At 46.5% G+C, this 21,958-nt stretch overlaps 1 protein-coding gene across 1 annotated transcript in view; it reads right to left on the bottom strand.

Moving 5' to 3' along the window:
- ARHGEF26 (Rho guanine nucleotide exchange factor 26) overlaps positions 1–21,958 on the bottom strand; it is a 142,414-nt gene that overhangs the window by 8,414 nt on the left and 112,042 nt on the right. The window contains exon 11 of the mRNA XM_064275631.1: positions 14,299–14,508. Coding sequence (XP_064131701.1) covers positions 14,299–14,508 — 210 coding nt within the window. The remainder of the gene's footprint in view (positions 1–14,298; positions 14,509–21,958) is intronic.

The raw sequence follows: 21,958 nt of genomic DNA, 5'->3' as shown, positions 1-21,958 counted from the left end.
AATCTGATGTTTAACATTTCAAAGAGGTAACTGGGATTTTTTTTTAAATCGTAGATCAGTCTCTCTCTACTCCCTCCATTTCCTCCCCCTACCCCACAAACACTGAAACCACGGAGGAGAAGGTAAGAAACTTGAATATTTAACATGATTAAATATTATAAAATTAATATAATTAACTTTGCCAAAGTATGAACTGCACTGAAATAGAAATTTGCCGTCTGATCTTTTGTAGAGTGTTCTAAAATACCTGAAATGATTTAATCAGCACATCGGTGACCTTTCAAAGAAAAATAATCACAACTTTTTTATACACCATTAGCCTATAAAACCCATTGCCGCAGAATCAATTCTGACTCATAGCCGCCCTACAGGACAGAGTAGAACTGCCCACAGGGTTTCCAAGGGTCAGCTGGTGGATTTGAACTGCCGACTTTTTGGATTGCAGCCAAGCTCTTAACCACTGTGCCACCAGGGCTCCATTATTAAGCTATAATTAGATGAATTAAATGATTATTTAACGAAAGGACCTACAGTTTCAGATAAGCAAGTCCACTGCCCCATAACATAGCCCAGTTTTTTATTTGGAAAGTCAAATAATACGCCGCGCACACACGCACGTACGTGCACACACACCTTAACATCTCTAAGAAGCATTCATTAAACCCATATTCCACGTCAATACAAGCACATTCCACTCACGATCGCATTAATTCTCCAAAAAGCCCATTTTAAAGGTGGGAAGACTAGACTGAAGCTCTGAGGTAAGCAATCCCACCCAAGGTCAATTTCCACTCCACCATTTCACCTTCTGCAGAAGAGACACCTTTACGCCCAGCCCAGAAGCATTTTTTTCCTCCCAAGACAGCCTACACCTAAAGGAGCTTCTCGCTGTCACCCCATCTCCACTCCCCAGGAGGGTCCTTCACCATGCAGAACGGATGACTTACAGCACCAGACCCCCCCGTGCCGTGGCAGAACCCTTCCTATCTGAGGTTCCCACTCTCAAATACAGCCGCCCCTCTACTTTTAACTAGCTGTGCACACTCATCATCACCAGGTAAACATTCTACTGAGGTGTGACGTGTATAAAGCACAGAGTGCACTCATCTCAATTAAACAGATCTCAGCGAATGTTTACTTACATACACCAATCAGCCAAATCAAGAAACAGAACATTCCTGACACCCCAGGTGGATCCCTTTTCAGCCAATAACCTCCCTCAGAAGACAACAGCCATTCTGCTTTCCACCACCACAGGTTAGTTCTGGAGTCCCTGCAAGGTGCGGACATTAAATGTGCTCAGCTACTAACCAGAAGGTTGGAGGTTTGAGTCTTCCCAGGGGCACCACGGAAGAAAGGCCTGGAGATCTACTTCTGAAAAAAAACAGCCACGGGAAACCCCATGGAGCACAGTTCTCTGACTGGGCGGCAAAGGGCAGATTCATTTGCCTGTTTTCATACTTTATGGAAACGGAACCCTGTAGTATGTATGCTTTCGTGCCTGAATTCTTCTGCTTAACATGTCCACTCCATACATGGACTCTGGAGCCTCACCTCCTCCAGGGGGCTTCCTCTGCACAGCTCTGTCGCACTGCCTGTAGACCCTAAGCCTCAGGAAGCCAGGCACCTCCTCTGTCTGGCTCATGGTATTCTCTCCAGAACGCTGCCCAGCACACAGGTATCTGCTGACACCATCAGTCATCTCACTGAACACACCCTGAGCCATGAGCTGCGTTTCCACGTCTCTTTCTCTCACCAGCCTTCAACTCCTGGAGGCCAGGAATCGGGTCTCATTCCAAGTGAACATTAAAGAGCACTTCTTTGCCAGGGGCAATGCTAAATATTTTGCAAGTATCACCTAATTTAATCTTTGCAACAACTGTCATTATTTCTATTTCTCAGAGGAGGAAGCTTAAGTGTGGAGTGCTTAATTAAGTGCCTGCTCCCAGTAAAACCCTAGTAAGTGGTGGAGTCAGAATATAAACCCAGGCAGGCTGGGGTTCGAGAGGTGGTGTTCCTTCGTCTTGTCGATTCCCAGTGCCCGTACCTAGCAGGGAGCCCTGGTGGCACAGTGGTTAAGAGCTTGGCTGCTAACCAAAAGGTTGGCAGTCTGAATCCACCAGCCCCTCTTTGGAAACCCTGTGGGACGGTTCCACCCTGTCCTATAGTGTCGCTGTAAGTCGGAATCAACTCGATGGCAATGTGTTTGGTTTGGTGGGTACCTAGCAGATGCTTACAAAAACCACAAGGGAAGGCAGGAAGGGCGGAAACTGCAGTGTGTGGAGAGACAGGCTTAATAAAAAGAATAAGAAGAGGACCTGGTTGAGCTGGTGTGTCACAAAAAATTTATACAGAAACTGATGGCCCAGCTTTGTTTCTAACTTTGTCTCTAATACAGGACAAAGGGCTTTAGAAGGGTGTTTATAAGGAACAAGTAAAGCAGAACTTCCTTTAATATAATCCCAAGCAAACACTTAAATCCTTGATCCCACTCTTTGTTGGGATAACATCTGTTTGTCACTCAGGCTCAACTAGAATTTCCAAAGAGCAAACGTAACTGAGGATGGGTTGTTCAGGATAGCAGGGTTGTTCACCAAGATGAATCTCCAAGGATGGATCTTTGTCTCTGTAGGCCGTACCCACCCAAACTAGACTTATCTTTGGATTACCATGTCATCTCCCAATGGTCTGTCATTGCTGTCTGTTCTTCCCAGGGAGATTTGGAGCTGGGGAAGCAGGCCTTGCAACTAAGACTCTCCAGGCGAGACCCAAGTCTCTAGCACCGAGTGGCCTGTTTCAGCAGAGGCCTCGCCCTGCCGCCAGTCTGCAGAAGCCCAGATGAAATCTTTCACTCGGTGGCAGGCTGCCTGGATGCTAATAGCATCCCTTAGACACGGCGGCCCCTCACAGGGACTCCAGAGGAAGGAACAAGACACTCCTTGTTGCCTCACTGAAAGGAACTGCTTCTTGAAACTGCTTCAATGGAATCAGTCCCAGCCCCCTCTCAGATGCTGTCAAACCAGCACGACTTCCCCCCAGGGCTTCCAAGAGCCTTGCCAAGGAGCTGGTTCTTCCTCCCTCAAGAAAGGGCTGGGTTTTGAAAGCAGGGAAGGGACCCACTCTGTTCTAAGATGAATTCTAAGAACAAGAAATACCAGGGCATAGACAACAATGGCAGACATACCCATTAACAGCAGATGCACCCATTATTAAATTCAGGTTTCAAGCCCAGGGCTCACACACTGATAGCTATTTTCTCCAGGGATGGTATTAAACGATCAAGATGAATTCACAAAAGAGCTCGACTGCTAACTAAAAAAGGTCGCAGTTCGGATCCACCAGCGACTCCTTGGAAGCCCTATGGGGCAGCTCTACTCTGTCCTATAGGGTCACTATGGTTCAGAATCGACTCGACAGCAACGGGTTTGGTTTGGTTTGGTTTTCTCCACACTCAGTTGATAGACTTTTCCCTTCGTCCCCCAAAAGGTGATGGAATTAGAATGCTGCACTGATGTCCACCTCCCGCGTGTCAATTCCAAGGCTCACTTGCCCACACCTTCCTTTGCAAGGTCCTGTGTGACTTAACGGTAATGGGTTTGGTTTTGGTGCTTCGTTGGGGGTGCAAAGCAAATGAAACGGTGTCCCTTGCCCTTTACGGGCCTCAGTATGAAGGAGCAGACATAGCAGAAAAAACACACACGAACCCCATCACAGCAGGCAATGTGCTGAGCTAGAGGGTGCTACGTCCAACACAGCTGAGCCAGAGAGAGATCTGAGAATGCAATCCTTTCATAACCCAAAATTGTCTATAAAAAACCCATTGCCATTGAGTCGCTTCCAACTCATAGCTACCCTATAGTTCGGAGTAGAACTGCCCTATAGGGTTTCCAAGGAGCAAATGGTGGATTCAACCTGCTGACCTTTTGGTTAACAGCCGAGCTCTTAACCACTGCTCGGCTTGAAATGCTAAATCTACAGTTTTCCACTGTGGCGTCAGTTAGCTGTGGTAACACCTTGTCCTGCCTGTCACATAATTAATTAAGCACAGTAGGTTTAAACTTCATGAAGTTGGAATCGACTTGACGGCAGCAGGTTAGGTTTAAACTTGGTTGAGCAAACGTCAAAAGTACGGCCAAGTCCAGGTTCTCACTGAACTACCAAGCACGGGCTTGAAGGCATCACATATACTGAGAAAGTGGAAAGTCGGCATTGGAACACGAAAGAGGCAGGACCGTGGATGAGAGTGGCCAGGATGGAGCCCCCACCAAGGCCTTTACCACTCACGTGGTTTTCCTGATTTCTCAAGAGAAACGAACAGACCTGAGTTGCTCTTCAACCTTCAGCCCTCTTTAGATGATATTTGGCCAGAAACCAAAAAATAAACCTGTTGCCATTGAGTTGCTTCTTAATGACCCTGTAGGACAGACTAGAACTGCCCCATAGAGTTTCCAAGGAGTGGCTGGTGGATTTGAACTGCCGACCTTTTGGTTAGTAGCCAAGCACTTAACCACTTCATCACCAGGGTTCTGACATTTGATCAGTTCCTTTTTTTTGGTTCCTTCTCACAGCCTACAAACTTACCTGTGGTTGCTTCTGAACAAGGGGATCTTGAAGCTTCTATACCCACCCAACCTTTGAAAAATGTCCTTAGGGCATTGGTAAGGGGCAGGTTTGCAAAGATGGTCGTTTCTGTCCATTCCCTAAACCCTTCAATTCAACCAGATTCCTTCAATAAACTAATTCATGGACTAAAACCCATGGGGCAAAAAATGTTATTTATTACAAATACTGCAAGACAAAGCTTTATAAAATTGGACCCCAGTTCAACTTACCTAACGTCAAAAAATCTGACCAAAGTAAATCTCTAACCCACTAAAAAAGTTCCAAAAGTTAGATTTGTGACATTATTTCTTGTTTATCATAGTAAGATTAGCCTAAAGTCCCTTCCGGAATCCTTGAGTTAACCCCAATGGGTCAGTTATCTGTTTTCTTGCTGATAAAACACCGAGATCACAGCCTGCCCGCCTGTGGTCAGTGGTGAGGATCACAGCCTGCCCGCCAGTCCTATGGGGTCAGTGGTGAGGATCACAGCCTGCCCGCCTGTGGTCAGTGGTGAGGATCACAGCCTGCCCGCCAGTCCTATGGGGTCAGTGGTGAGGATCACAGCCTGCCCGCCTGTGGTCAGTGGTGAGGATCACAGCCTGCCCACCAGTCCTATGGGGTCAGTGGTGAGGATCACAGCCTGCCCGCCTGTGGTCAGTGGTGAGGACCACAGAAGATCAGGCACTTTGACAGACACTAGAAATGAGCTCAAATACAGCGACAATCATGAGGTCTGCGCAGGACTGGGCAACGTTTCACTCTGTTTCCGTAAGGTAAGGCGGCCATGGCCAGTCGGAGGCAACTTGACGGCAACGAACAACATAAAATGTAAAAGATCCTTTCTGGACTTGGATTCCAGATTCAAGGAGGAAAAAACACTGTATCCTGCAATAAACATTCTTCATTGGAAATGGTCTTCTCTGGATGGTGGATTTTTCTCACAGGATGAAGCGTAAGAAGGCTGTGTCCGACATACTATATTCAGCTTTATTCCCACCCCACGGACTTCCTGTCGTTAATTGAATCATTCACAGAAGCAGGAAGAGAGCAAAGATGTCTGCAAACAATGTCCCTTTATCAGGACGCCCAGGAACTGGTTGCCTGGGTGTCTGACAGCACCAAGCACGATCATCAGGCTTCTAGCTTTTCCTCAGAGGGCGATTTTGAGAAGGATCTTTGGTTACAGTTTAAGGAGATTACATCCTATAGCAAAAAAGCAATGGGTGAAGAAAGTGTGTGTTACTCTCCGAATGGGTCCCAGGTGACTCTGGCACTGGCTGCAGACGACATCCACCGTAAACACGGGAAGCCCAGGAGGCTGCTTGGTTGCGCCCTGGTCCGTGCCAGCTGTGGCTGTCTGAGCTTCAGTTTAATGAAGGCAGACAAAGGGGTCTCTCCGGCTCCCACATTCCTTTGAAAGGCCCGGGGGGGCCGAGGCGAGGGGGGCGCTGAGGGTGGTAAACCGTTCTCCCTTTATGCTTTTACAAAGGGTCCCCTTTTGTATTCTTCACACACTATAGTCTCATTAACAATTAGACCCGAGGTCTTGAACAGGCAAACAAACAGCACTACACATGGCTGAGACGCACATCCCAAAAAGAAGTTAAGCCACATCCGCAGGAGCAAAAGTTGAAAAACAAGTAGAATTTAGGAAAAACTTTCTCCAGGAGCAACTGAAAGGACAGAGGGTAACTGAGGGGGAAGCAGTGTTCCCCTACATGTAGCTTCCGCCTTGCCTTGGATATAGAAACGCTAGTTATACTAATTGTGGATCGATCCCAAAAATATTTATTGGGAGCTTGCTGTGTATAAGCTAAGACAAAGACAAGACTGGCACTGAGTCTGGGGATTAGTAACGAAAAAGAGCAGCAGGAGGAGAATGGCTAGGAGGCTATCAGGGTGTTTTCAGGGGATAGTGATATGAGCTGGCCCAGGATGGAGGTTGTAGGGGTTGTTAGCTGCCGTCGACTCCACCTCCAACTCACGGTGACTCATGGAACAAAACACTGCCCAGTCCTGTGCCATTCCTACAATCAGCTGGGGGTTGGACTGTTGCGATCCATATGGTTTTCACTGGGTGATTTTTGGAGGTAGATCATCAGGCCTTTCTTCCTGGTCTGTCTTAGTCTGGAAGCTCCACTGACAAGCCTCCACTGATATACAGGTGATGGCTGCGCTTGAGGGTTACTGGCTGGGAATCAAACCCAGGTTCCTGCATGGAAGGGGAGAATTCTACCACTGAACCACCCCTGCCCTCAGGAAGGAGGTAGGAAAAGGCAGTAGACAGTCTTCTCGTGCAGGAAGAACAGCAGACGATGGACCTGTTCTGATTCAGAAGGAGTGGAGATGGCACCACGTCACTAGACTGGGTAACTCAAAATGGTGTCAACGGAACCATGTTCAGAAGTGAGTCAGGGAAAGCAGTGGGTGTGGTGGTGTCTGCATCCACACGGGCTGCATTTCTGAAAAGGAAGTGGGGGGCGATGGTGAGGGACACAGATGAGAGGATAACCTCAAGAAGGGGGCTCACTCAAGAGAGCTGATGGTCAACAAAACTAAATGATGTTTAACGTGAAAAAAAATAGGAAGATTGGACTACCAGATCAGGTAACCTGTAAACACTGGTCATGTTATGATGGGCTGGTCCCAACTGGGTGGCAGAGGAAGAAGCCATATGGAAGACCAAAGAACCAAAGAAGAATTGACGCCTTTGAATTATGGTGTTGGCAAAGAATACTGAATATACCATGGACCTCCAGAAGAACAAACAAGTCTATCTTGGAAAAAAATACAGCCAGAATGCTCCTTAAGAAGCCAGGATGATGAGACTTAGCTCACGTATTTAGACATGTTATCAGGAAGGATCAGTCCCTGGAGAAGGACATCATGCTTGGTAATATAGAGGGTGAGCGAAAAAGAAGAAGACCCTCCATGAGGTGGATTGACACAGTGGCTGCAATGATGGGTTCAAGCAGAGCAACGATTGTGAGGATGTCACAGGACCGGGCAGCATTTCTTTCTATCGCACATACGGTCATTATGAGTTGGAATAAACTCGACGGTACCTAACAACAACAAGGAATAACTCTATGGTGCCAGAGGCTCAAGCCCCAAATCCAAAGCGTCCCTGATCCTCTCTTTCACTCACTGCCCCACCAGCTGAGGTAGTCCATCATTTAGTCCTGTGGCCTCGCCTTCAAAATGCAGTGTTTCTATCTCCACCAAAATAGAATGGCCCAGGCTGCTATCAGGTCTCCCCTGGCTGTGTTCCCCAGAAACTTCTGTCCCGCCCAGTCTCCCCATGGCTTCTCAGGGAAAGAAGTCTAAATCCCTGCGATGGCTTATAAAGCTCTACATGGGTGCTTCTCAACGTATCTGAGGCGAAGGACCAGTCCCTGCCTCCCTTCCCCAATCCACCGTGGACCAAAACTTCTCAGAAACACAGTAAAAATGAATTACTGTTAAAATACTCACACACTTTCTTGTCTCAGTGAGTCAAGCTGCTACAGTTTCGTTTTCCCTCATCCCAGCCGGTAAGGGTTTGTGGGCTGACAACGGTCACAGACCACACTGGAATAGCTGGGCTCTAAACACGCTGGCCTCCCCCGACCTCTTGATTGCCCTTCTCTCCCTCTCTGGGTCCTTCTGATCCAGCCACATTGGCCATAGACACTGATGACACCAAACGCCTTTCCTCAGTTAGGGCTTTGTACTTGCTATTCCCTTTGCCTGGAACATTCTGTCCTGGGATTTTCACATGGTTGGCTCCTCTCCTCACTCAGGTCTTAGCTCCAATGTCACCTCCTCAGAGAAGCCTTCCTGGACTATATAGAGTATGTATACCCTTCCCCGGAGCCCTGGTGGCACAGTGGTTAAGAGCTACAGCAAGCTACAGCTGCTAACCAAAAGGTCGGCAGTTCAAATCCACCAGATGCTCCTTGGAAACCCTATGGGGCAGTTCTACTCTGTCTTACTGGGTTGCTGTGAGTTGGAATCAACTCGATGGCAACGGGTTTGGCTTTTGGACTTATACCCCACCCCAGCATTTAACATTCACCCTGGACCATGTTGCCGGGTTTTACATGGGGCCCTGGTGGTGCAGTGGTTAAGAGCTCAGTTGTTAACCAAAACCCTGAGGGCAGAAGGTACAAACGGCAGGTTCCCAACTGGAATATAAGCCCCCAAAGGGCAGGGATCTTGCTACTGTACTGTTCACTGCTATATCGCCAGCTCTCGGAATAGCAGGAAGTAGGCACCTAGCAAGAATTCACGAATTAACTAATAGAAAGAATGAAGGCTGTTCTCTTGAGGAATTCAGCTACAAAGAGGAGAGCTGAGGGGTGGGTTAGGGTTTGGGAATAATTACAGTGGAGGGTGAGAGACAGAAAACCTACGGGGGAAATGAGCTAACCAGAGCAGCACACACAGCGAGTTCTCAGATCCTAAGTGGTGAGAGGTGACCACGAGAGCCCCGAGAGGTTTCCTAGCAGAGGGCCGACTGGCATGGGCCATGAGAGGCGAGGCACGTTTGGCAACCCGAGGGAGTCTGACAAGGCATTCCAGGAATCAAGTAAACACAAAGGAAAAAAGAAGGAAGTTTTAAATGGGAAATATTTTTTTGGAATGCGATACCTATTAAACATTTTAGGTAAAATACATGATACTCCAAATTTACCATCTAGGTTTCCAGAAGTTTTTCCAGATACCTTTGATTTGTGGTGTTGGTGAAAAATGTTGACTATATCATGGACTGCCAGAAGAACGAACAAGTCTGTCTTGGAAGAAGTACAGCCAGAATGGTCCTTAGAAGCGAGGATGGCGAGACTTTGTCTCGCGTACTTTGGACATGTTGTCAGGAGGGACCAGTCCCTGGAGAAGGACATCATGCTTGGTAAAGTAGAGCGTCAGTGAAAAAAGAGGAAGATCCTTGATGAGATGGATGGACACAGTTGCTGCCATAATGGGCTCAAGCATAACAACAATTGTGAGGATGGCGTATACCTAACAGCAACAATGTGGACTTAAAAAAAAGAAATCCACATCTCAGTAGTTTTCTCACATTTAATAGCAACTGGCTTCCTGGAGTTTTCCTTCCAGAGCCAGAGCAAGGCCAAGCTGAGGGGCAAAGTGGGGGTGAACTGTCCACGGGCTGGCAGTTCTCAGTAAGAAGATTAAAACGCGTTACTAGAAAGAGCTCTGCCACAGTCAGGAGTTCCAGGTTCTCGTGCCAACTTTGGCACCAACTCAAGCTGTGTCCTTTCAGGCAAGTCAGAAGTCCCTGGGGATGAAAATGGGTAACACACTTGGCCACTACCCACCAAAAGTTAGAGGTTCAAGTCCACCCAGAGGGACCTCGGAAGAAAGGTCTACTGATCTACTTCTGAAAAAAAGTCGGCCACCGAAAGCCCTATGGAGCAGAGCTCTACTCTGACGTACATGGGGTCGCCAGGAGTCAGAGACGACCGGCCAGCACCTGGTTTACTGGCTAGGCAAGTCACTTCACCTTTGTGAGCCTCATTTTACATCTGAGGAAAATGAGGGGGGTGTGCCATACGGCCTATAATTTGGGTGGCCACCTATTTTGTTGTCCAAATGAGACACCTTTGAGAGCCAAAGGACATAATTTCAACAGGACAAGAGGCATAAAGTTGAACTATCGATCCCGAGAGAACTGAGATGTACGATGCCCTTACCTGTATGCTTCCTTCACCTCTCACCATGGGCCCGCTTCTTCACGTTCTCTACCTGGCTCAGAGCCTGGTATATCCCAGACGCTCACTGTACTCATTTCCTCTCGGGGAGCTTTTCTGCATTCTTTATGTAATCAAAGCCATCCATCTGTGCTTCCACAATTTCACTGTTTTAGGAGAGTTCGTTGTCCTCGTACCAAACAGCCACACCCATCCTACTGTGGATTTTAATTTTTGCATATTCCCAGGTGGTCTCTGCAGACAGCAGCTTTTCAAAGAAGGTAAATGTTTAGGTATGGACCCCAAGAATTACTCAAGGCCAGAGTGGTATAGCCTTATTACTCAAGGCCAGAGTGGTAGCCATATTAACCCAAAAGGACATAAAAGAGGGAAAACTTGAAAAACATGCTCACACCTACCCACTAAGAGGAGCCCTGGTGGTGCTAACCAAAAGGCTGACAGTTCGAATCCACCAGCCGTTCCTTGGAAGCCCAGTGGGGCAGTTCTACTCTATCCTATAGGGTCTCTGTGATTCAGAATTGACTCGACTGCAAGGGGTTGTTGTTGGTGTTGTTACTCACCCATAGGTGCCTCAGAAAACACAGCAGGCAATCTGTTTCTGAAAAGCCACAGCCTTGAAAACGCTATGGACCAGTTCTACTCAGCACACATTGGGTTGCCATATTGGAAATGTCTCAACAACAGCAACATACACTGAGCAAATCTTAGAAGCAAAGAGCACCTCATACTTAGACCAAAAGTCTGATTGCCTAAAACCAGATCACCCAGAGCTGACCTGACTTGCATGTTTCCAAACAGGGCATACAACACCGCGCTAGGCTTTTAAACAGCCTGTTTTATTTTTTTAGTAAAGTGCTCCTCAGCTGTAATGTATTTTCTTTCAACATTAATGCTATTTTACGCCTTGTGTGATTAAGAGTATCTGTCCGTTTATGTACTTCTCAATTGCAATTGAAGGGCTGGGGGAGTGAGAGAGTCACTCCTTCTGTACCAAGGAGACCTCTGCCCCTTCTGGAATGTCCACTCGCTGTTAATTAAAGAACTATGAATATGAGTCATGCCCACGAGTGACATAACCAGATATTCTGAGAGCATTCTGATTGAGGAAATGAACACCCATTCAGTCCACAGCAAGATCAAAAGGCAAGAGAGTGGACTGAATGTTGCCGATGTCCCAGGAAAGGGCCTAGCCTGGATGTAAAGAGAACTGGACAGTCAGTTCACTTCCTGTTCTCTTGGAATAATCAAAGAAGCGACTGGTGGAGACGGCGTTAATTACAAATAAGAATCAGGAAAAGCTCTGTCGATGTGCTGGCAAAGCCTGGATAAAGAACAAACAATCCTCATAAACAGGAAAAGAAAAAGCAAAACCAACCACACTTTCACCATGGCTAAGTGATGAAAGGGAGATTCGCCAGTTTCTAAGAATTCTCTAGAACATCCGGACAAGTCCTAACTTCCAAAATGTTGAAGCCTTTTTCAACCTAAAAGTCATGGAAAATCCAAAGCTCTCGCATATTAAACACCCCTTTTAAGAGACGATTCCCAAACATTGGCCAATGGGTTTAAATCAGAGTTGAAGGAATGCCTTCCTCCCGCCCTGGCCTTGGGTCTGTCTTGTGCTGGTCACCTGTGCAGACCAGCAAGTACCACACCCACACAAAGCCATACTCCCTAGGGCAGCAGTCCGTGGGAGCGTGCCTGGAATCCTGTCCCACTAAAGAACCAAGGGGCCTTATACAAGGGCATCTCTGTTTTGTTTATTTACTCCCTCTGTTAACTCTCAAGTTCATTTGTAATATTCTATTTTGGCCACTTTCAAACCTCAAATAGCTTTTACATCAGTCAGTCCCTCTTGGTTTTCTCCAGCCTTTGAAAAGCTACTTCTGGGGCCAAAAGAGGCAACATTTATCCTTTTACGTGGATAATTTGTCATGTTCACATTTCTCTTAGGCCTCTTTTTAATGGTTCGGGAACACCCTTGAAATCACTCTTAAAAACTGGACGCATTTCTTTGGGTTTATTTTCCCCATCAGACAAAACCACCAAGGTTTTGCTCTCATCTCAGAGCTGCAATTGATTCACCTGCTGCTGACCCATTTTAATCACAGCACGTGGGAACCTTGGCAGGTTTGGGGTGGGAGACATATGTAGGAACCTGAGAGGACAAAGAGCTAGAAAATGTCCCCTTTCCCTCCACTTCTCCCGCCCTTGGACTCAACATAATTCCTCCTTGTAGTGATTGTCGGGAGCCCTGGTGGCGCAGTGCTTAAGGCGCTGAGCTGCTAACCAAAAGGTTAGTGGTTTCAACACATCAGCCGCTGTGCAGGAGAAAGACGTGGCAGTCTGCTTCTGTAATGATTACAGCCTCGGAAACCCGATGGGGCAGCTGCACTCTGTCCTGTAGGGTTGCTAGGAGTCAGAATTGACTCGACGGCAACGGGTAATGATTGTTGCAAAAACAGGTTCCAGTTTCCAAAAAAATAAATTGGCCAACTCTCTCTGAATGGACTAAATCACTGCAATGGACTTGAAATTTTAACCGCTTTTCCCTCATTCAGCTTCAGCTTCAGCATGGAAGGCAAGCTAACTGCTAGGGAAGCTGCAGATACAGACAGAACGTCTGCTTTGCCTCTGGACTGGACAGAGGATCTATCAATACGTGTTTCCAAACTCAGTATCTCTTCTGACAAAACCATGGGCCGTCTGCGGCCTGATTGAAGGCAGGTGACTGAGAAATGACTTCAGTTTCCTGGGATCTAAGGAAATTTATGGCCTGGGCTCACACTACCAGTTGAGTTATATTCCCTAGGGCTCGGGGGTCACCTTTTGTCAATGATCAAAGTGAAATGATTTTTAAACCACTCTATAAAAATAAAAGCCACACCATCCGAAGCACAAAGCACCAATGAGGGCGTACAGGATAAAAATGACAACATCCATGCTCAGAGACATTGAGAGGTCACCATGAGAAAAAGGGCCTCTCCACGAAGCACCCAGACCTCTGGTGGCACAGTGGTTAAGAACTGTGGCTGCTAACCAAAGGTCAGCAGTTCGAATCCACCAGCCGCTCCTTGGGAACCCTATGGGGCAGTGCTGCCCTGTCTTATAGGGTGGCTGTGAGTCAGAATCGACTTGACAGCAACAGGTTTGTCTGCTTTTTTTTTTAAATGAAGCACCTAGACTACATGCCTGGCACACAGTAGGCACTCATTTTTTTACTGTTGTTAGTACTATTACTGTCTTGCAAGAAGTACAGCCAGAATGCTCCTTAGAAGCAAAGATTTTCCCCGTCAGACAAAACCACTGAGGTTTTGTTATCGTCTCCGAGTTGCGATTCGCCAGCTCCTGACCCATTTTAATAGCAGCACGTGGAAACCTTGGCAGGCCTGGGGTGGGAGACGTATGTAGGGACTGCATCTCACATACCTTGGACGTGTTATCAGGAGGGGTCAGTCCCTGGAGAGGAACATCATGCTCAGTAAAGTAGGGGGCCAGCGAAAAAGAGGAAGACCCTCAACGTGACGGGCTGACATGGTGGCTGCGACAATGGGCTCAAGCATAACAACGACTGTGAGGATGGCGCAGGACTGAGCTGTGTTTCGTTCTGTTGTACATGGGGTTGCTGTGAGTTGGAACTGACTCACGGCAGCTAACAGCACGAACAACTGTTGTTAGAGATCCCTGGATGGCTCAAATGGTTTGTACTTGGCTACTAACCTCCAGGTTGGTGGTTTGAACCTACCCAGAGGCACCATGGAAGAAAAGGCCTGGTGAACTGCTTCCATAAAGATTACAGCCAAGAAAACCCTACGGAGCAGTAGTTCTACTCTGTAACACATGGGGTCACCATGAGTCAGAATGGACTCGATGGCAATGGGTTTGGTTTGTTGTTTCTGTTGCTGAGGGGCCTGTAGACCAAGGGCAGTTAGGTGGGGAAAACCAGTACCAGATATTCTGAAACCCTCTCCTTTCGCAAACTTACTGGGTCTCAGCTCCTAGCAGCATTTCCACTTTCTCATTCGCGTGGTTGCTGAGGACTGTCAGAGTGAAGAGGTGACTGGCGGAGCTCTGTCTTGAATAGAGCATTGTGGAACTGTTCCTTCCTGGAGAAGGATTAAGCTCTTCATTGTCACAAGATGCCACCAACAGCTGATCCCTTAAAGAATAATCATTGACGTTGTAACTTTCTTCACTACAATGAAAAAGGGGGAAAAAATGTCAGTTACTCAGTCGATAAGACTGTGACACTGTCAGTTTTCAAGTCACATTCTGGGGGAAAGTGGGGCTGGGTAGGGAGCGCAAAGAGGGAGAGAGGGGAGTTGATTTTAAAATATGAACTGAAATCTGAATTGTAAGCCACTCATTATGATATATAATGATTTAATATAAAACCAAACCCACTGCTGTTGAGTCGATTCCAACTCACAGAGACTAAAGGACAGAGTACAACTGCTCCACAGGGTTTCCAAGGCTGTCATCTTTACGGAAGCAGACCGCCACATCTTTCTCCCATGGAGCAGCTGGTGGGTTCGAATCTCCAGCCTTTCAGTTAGAAGCCAAGCACTTTAACCACTGTGCCACCAGGGCTCCTTGAATCAATATAAAGGCTCCCAAAATTAAACCTGCTCACTACTGTTTTTCTATAAAGGACTAAATTGTATCTTAGGTATAAAAGCAATATATTTTTTTTTTTTTTAAAGTCATCAAACCCTCTAGGTTTCACTTTAAGTAATCCTGGAACTGTTACAAGGACTGAGGCTTGCATGCACCCTAGTAACGATCCAGTGGCCTTCTACACCATGGTGCACGGGATGAAGAGGGAGCCCCCGACTTGCACAGGCTCTGGGTTATGGTCCTCAGTCTCAGCCTCTAAGCCACCACATGCAGGAGAGAAGGGTCCCAGGTGTCTGCTTGCTTCTGCAAAATGCCCAACTCAACCCACCACATGCAGGAGAGAAGGGTCCCAGAGGTCTGCTTGCTTCTGCAAAATGCCCAACTCATCCTTCTCTCCAATACTCACAGCCTCATTATCTGCTTCAGAAACCAAGACCAATCCCCAAAATCTCCTCTCTGCTTAGGCTACCTCCTCAAAAAAAAAAAAAACCCTTGCTGGCCAATCGACTCTGACTCATGGCCACCTTGCGTGTGTCAGAGTAGAACTGTGCTCCACAGGTTTTCAATGCTGCTTTTTCAGATCTACATCGCCAGGCCTTTCTTCTGAGGACCATCCAGGTGGATGTAAACCTCCAACCTCGTGGTTAGCAGTCGAGTGTGTTAACTGCACCTCCCAGGACTCTGCTTATGCCCGAGACCCCCAGACTCTCCTTCCCATGGCATTGCGTACATTCCTAATCTGGCCCCCGTCCTTCAGCTCCTCAGGTCCTGAACCCATTCTACCGTGTCCTCTGGGAACATAGTCGGCCACGCAGTTGCTGTTACTGCTGTTAGGAGCCTATGAGTGGGTTCCGACTCACAGTGACCCCAGGTACAACAGAAGGAAACACTGCCTGGTCCTGCGTCACCCTCCTGATTGTTGTTATGCTTGAGCCCGTTGTTGCAGGTACTGTGTCAGTTCTTCCTCTTGAAAGAAGTATACCCAGAATGCTCATTAGAAGCAAGGATGGCGAGACTTTGTCTCACATACTTTGGAGATATTATCAGGAGGGACCAGCCCCTCGAGAAGGAGCCACGCATTAAAGGCCCCTAAGTCCTCAGCCTCTTCTCTGAACACGTCCCTTACCTCTGGCCCTAACGGTAGTCTGGCTCTCCCCCTCCCCAGAGGATGCTGCTTCCTCTGAAGGCACCCTGCCTGGTGGAAGACGGGCTAGTGGTCCTGCCTGCTTCTCACTGCCTATTCTACACTACTATTCCGAAAAGCCCTCAGTCCTGACGCTTGCGCCGTCAACCTCTATCTCGTGGTCACTGTCATCTATAGACCCCTGGACTGCTCCCCAGCCTCCTTCAGGAATTTAGTTTCTGGGTCACTGTCTCTCTCCAGTACGACTTCTTTCCTACTTCCTGATGGTTTCAATTTCCACCTAGCAGATACCTCCATTACCCCAGTCTCTCAGTTCCTTGACTTCTTCTCCAGTGATCTTGTCTTTGACCTCTTCTTTACTTTAAGTCACCCACCCGTGGTCATACCCTAGACAGGCCTTGTCATTACCATTGGCTACACGCCACCAGGGCTCCACCATCAAATACCATACACACACACACACACAGACAAAAACGTTGCCGTCGAGTCTATTTCAACTCATGGCGACCCTATAGGACAGAGTAGAACCGCCTCATAGGGCTCCCAAGGAGCGGCTGGTGGATTCAAACTGCTGACCTTTTGGTTAGCAGCCGAGCTCTTAACCATGGTGCCACCAGGGTTCCCCATCAACTACAGCAGTCTCATAATCTCAGTGTCAAACACAGTACTCTCTATCACCTCATGTCTCTCCAACTCAACACCTCTAATCCTGGACTCCAACAATTCTTTAACCCACCACTTCCTACAATCCATTGACTCTACGCCCCTCATGTCCTTTCACCCATGTGTATTAATGACCCAGCTTGGATTTCTTGGTACCCAGTTATAATCACACCTTGCACACTCAATTCCTCGATCATTCTTCCCTGGTAACTGCCCTCGTGCAACTAAGCCTGGGAGGGTGCAAGGAACAATCATTGATGAAATGGATGCATATACTTTAAGTTCTAACTTCTTCTAGGAACAACGGCCAATACCTATTTAACAATAATAAATACAAATGTACGAACTCAGGGGAGCTAAGAGAAATGAGAAATTCTTGTACCCAATTAAATGCGCTAGACATTTCAGAGTAAGCCACTCTGTACACAATTTCTTGGAATTTTCTTTCATTCGGTGTTGACTTCTGTTTGTCAACTACTTCCCTTCCAGCTTTCCTTGAAAAGCTTTATAATTCTTCCCAAAATTTTAGTTCAATGGATTCTTCCCCCAAAAGCTGCAAACACAATTATCATCTAAAAACGCAAAATATTGCCTTTCTGATCAAACTTGTTTGTTGCTAAGGTGACAATCTGTATTGACTGAAAGTTCATGTGGCAAGGTCATCTCCAATGCTGTCCAAGACTGTTTTTAGACCAGCACAGCCATGCCCAGAGTATGCAGAATCTACGGTTGAGCCTAAGAGGGAGGAGAGGAGGGTCTACAGCCAGCTGCAGCTATTTACAACGCCGCCACCGTTCCTCTCTCTGCAACGCACCCAGGGCCAGGAAGTATAAGGCTGGCTGTGCTGGGTTAGGAAAGAAGCCCCTTTCCTGAGGGAAGCTGCTGCTAATCAGACCTCCCCATGTTTGTCTCTCCCATTTAATCATTTTTTTTTTATGGTCTACATAGTCTCAGAAACAATTTGGATCAGGCAATTAGGAGGTTAAACTGCTCTGAAAAAGGCAAAAGGAAAAACCCCCTTTCCTCGGCTGGAGAGGTTTACACGTAGACTTCCTCTGATTGTCTTCTACAAGCTCCAAGTTTACCAGCTGCTTGCTCATCCACGCTGTCTGCTTTGTGCAAGCAGGGGCTCCTATCAGGGGCAGCAATCAAGTCTAGCTGTGTCTGCGGCTTTGTGCTGCAAACAGTGACAGCTCTCCCCCCGGAACCCACTTCAAGTCCCAGCAACATTTCTTGAGATTTCTTTCTTTTCTTTTTTAACAGAATAAACAACTATCAGTAAAGAAGAGGACAGGACAGCAGATATCTCTCCCTTCTATTTTTTCCCTCTGGATAAGCGTTCCTGGTTAAGCAGCTTAGGCAGTGTTTGGTTTGACGACCTGCAACCTAACAGCCGGGTAGAAAAATGACACATCTTAATGAGAATGGCAGGTTTCTCTGAGAGGTCGGTCGTTAAGGAGCACTTTAACTCTCTCTCTGTCCCACAAATTTCTATAAAGGCTGGAATTTTGATAATGGGTACTTACCTCTTACTTTTAAATCGGGAAAGCGTTTTAAAACTGCACACAACATACACGCAATTTTTAAAATACAAAACTCCATAAATGGGGAGTTATTGTAAACCCTGGTGGCACAGTGGTTAAGTGCTATGGCTGCTAACCAAACGGCCCACAGTTCAAATCCACCAGGCGCCCCTTGGAAACCCTATGGGGCAGTTCTACTCTGTCCTATAGGGTCACTATGAGTCGGAATGGACTCAACGGCAATGTTTCTTTTTTATTTTTTTAAGTACCGTTAAGGGTAATGAAAAGATTTGGAAATGGATAGTCGTGAAGGTTGCGGACGTAATTAATGTCACTGAATTGTACATGTAAAAATGGTTCAATGGCATGTTTCCTACATGGATCAGACACAATTAAAAAAAAACATATGAATACTGAGTAGTGGGCATATGAATAACAGACACCAACTGCAGCACAGTAGTCACTCTGGGAAGGAGGAAGAGGGACAAGAGAGGAAGGGGGAGGGCTTTAGGTATATCTGCCGTGTTTTATATCTTTTTTTATTTAAAAACAAGAGATCTGATGCTACTATGGCAAAAATTAGTCTCTGTTAAATCTAGAGAATAGTATGTTAAATCACTGCCATTGAGTTGATTCTGACTCATAATGACCCCGTAGGACAGAGAAGAACTGCCCCATATGGTTTCCTGGCTATAAATCTGTGTGTGTGTGTGTGTTCCAATAAAACTTTATTTACCAAAACAGATGGTGGGCTGGATTTGACTTGCAGGCCCTAGTTTGCCAAACCCTGCTATAGAGGAAAGAGCTCAAAGGCTCAGGAAAACATATTACACAGGATCTCTTCTGTGAAACCCCGCTCAGTGCATCCCTCAACCACACCCCTAGCTGGGGACACCAAAGAATGCTCCTTTTCCAAGCCAAGGCTGTAGTCTTTATGAAAACAGACAGCTACATCATTCTCCTGCAGAGCGGCTAGTGGGTTCGAACCACCAACCTTTTGGTTAGCAGCCAAGTACTTAACAGTTAGCATCTGCTATATTTTCTACGCTTGAAATATTTCACAATTGATGAAAAAAAAATTTTAAATAATAAATGCACAGAGGTGAAGACTACCATCATTTCAGGTGTCCATGGATGCCTATAGGTACAGCTGAAGCGCCTGCTGGGTGATGGACAGTCTTCTTTGCCCCACGTTAAGTAACAACTGATTATATGCAGATGACATCATTGACTGAAAACATACCACAAAGTGAGAGTGAACTCAGTAAAGTGGCTGGGTAAAAAATGAATAGCTTTCCTATATATGAACAATGCCCAGTTAGAAAATATAAAGAAGTAATTTCATTTACAAAACTCACAAAATATTTAGGATTAAACTTAACAAGTTTCTTCTATATGAAGACTTTAAAATGGTTCAGAGAGAGAAAAGAAGGCCTGAATCAGTGGATAGCAAAGCTTGGTATTATAAAGGTACTAACTCTTCCTAAATTAATATATAGTTTTAACACAACTTTATCAATGGGGTTTTTCCTGGGGAGTGGCAGGAAGAGGGAACAGTCGAGTTGATTCTAAAACTTATATGAAATAATAAACGTGCACAGACAGAAAGGCTGTGAAAAAGAATGAGAGTGAACCAGCTGTATGACGTATTAGAACATATTACAAAGCTGCAATGATTCAAAGGTTGGGACCAGGCCACAAATGGAGATGGATTAGTGAAGCTGAACAGTGGGTTCATGAAAATATCTGGGAATTTAGTACCTGATACTGGTGGCGTTTCGAATCTGTGGGGAATTGATGTGGTGGTCAGCAAATAATATCGCAACATCTAGGAACCATGTAAGGAGCCCTTGTGGCCTCAATGGTTAAGCACTCGGCTGTTAACCAAAAGGTTGGTGGTTTGAACCCACCAGCCACTCCATCGGAGAAAAATGTGGTAGCCTGGTTCCATAAAGATTAAAACCAAACCAAACTTGTTGCCATCAAGTAGATTCCAACTCACAGCGACTGCATGGGACAGAGTAGAACTGCCTCTGAAGGATTTCCAGGTAGTGGCTGATGGATTACAACTGCTGACCTTTGGATCTAGAAATCCTATGGGGCAGTTCTACTCTGTCCTATAGGGTCTTATGAGTAGGAATGGACTTGATGGCAACTGGTTTCTTTTTTCTTTGGCTTTATGTAAGGAGCACTGGTGGTGCAGTGGTTGAGCGCTCAGTTGCTAACTGGAAGGTTTGAGGTTCAAACCCATCAGCTGCTCCTCAGGAGAAAAGATCTAGCAATCTGCCCATGTAAAGATTTCAGCCTTGGAAACCCTATGGGGCAGTTCTACTCTGTCATATAGGGTCATTATGAGTCATAAATGACTCAACGGCAAATAACAACAACAACAAAGAACCATGTGGAAAAAAATAGTAGGATCCTAACCTTGCTCCTTAAACTGGGATGAGCTCTTGATCCCCAGCTCTCAGTCAGTACTAGTCACGAGGAAGGTGACAGAACGGGTATTTCCCCTCCCCACGGGCCCATCAGGGCCTGCCTTGTGGTCAGAGGGCGTGCTGGGTGCAAATACCTTAACCTCGATTAGCAAGCACCTTCTGTACTTAATAAAGATGAGCAGGAATGGGCAAAGGCTAGGCCCCAGGGGGGTGAAAGGAAAGACAATGGGGAGGAGAGGCCAGGGGAAGAGCTGGATCGTACAGGCAGGTCAGCTTCCTCACAGTCCACTGCTTTACAGCCCCAGCTTCTGGGCCATGACGAGTGGCCTCAAGGCCTACCTCTGTTCTGCAATTCTCTCCCTTACAGCCAGAAGCTATAACCATAGAAGCAGCAGTCAAGGAATCAAAAGATGCATGGGCACTGGGCAAAGGACCTCCTTAAAGAGGTGAAAAGCTAAGAAGTCACCTTGAAGACTAAGGTGCACCTCAACCAAACCATGTATTTTCAACCACATCATATGCATGAGAAAGCTGGACAACGAATAACGAAGACCAAAGAAGAAATGACACCACTGAACTGCGGTGTTGGCGAAGAATACTGAATACACCACGGGCTGCCAAAAGAACAAACAAGTCTGTCTTCGAAGAAGTACAACCAGGATGCTCCTTAGAAGCATGGATGGCGACACTATGTCTCACATACTTTGGACATGTTATCAGGAGGGACCAGTCCCTGGAGAAGGACATCATGCTTGGTAAAGTAGAGGGTCAGCAAAAAAGAAGAAGGCCCTCAGCGAGATGGACTGACACAGTGGCTACGACAAATGCCTCAAACATAACAACTGCAGGAATGGTGCAGGACTTGGCAGTGTTTCATTTTGTGGTACACAGGGTCGCTGTAAGTCAGAACCGACTCAACAGCACCTAACAACAACATAGCCAGAAGCTAACAAGCTGGAAGCTCAACCAGTGCTCCCAGTTCTTCCTTGTGTAAAGGGTAAAATTAAATTTAAAAGAAAAGATGCTATCAAGATTTATCCTAAGCAAAGCACATCAATTTCAGCATATATGCTCACGACAATGCTACTTAAGTTGTACCTATTCAGTGGCTCCCTTTCTGCAGCCTTCATTTAAAACATTCATGCAGCCACCCTGTCCTAAAAACACCTTGACTTGAAGACAAATTTCTCATGAGCTAGCAGTGGCCTGGAGCCTGGTCGCTCAGTGGTTAGGAGCTCAGATGTTAACCAAAAGGCTGGC

Source organism: Loxodonta africana, chromosome 23, assembly GCF_030014295.1.
Source record: "Loxodonta africana isolate mLoxAfr1 chromosome 23, mLoxAfr1.hap2, whole genome shotgun sequence".
NCBI lineage: Eukaryota > Metazoa > Chordata > Mammalia > Proboscidea > Elephantidae > Loxodonta > Loxodonta africana.
Note: the sequence above shows the minus strand (reverse complement) of the source record. Positions and strands in the feature narration are given on the sequence as shown.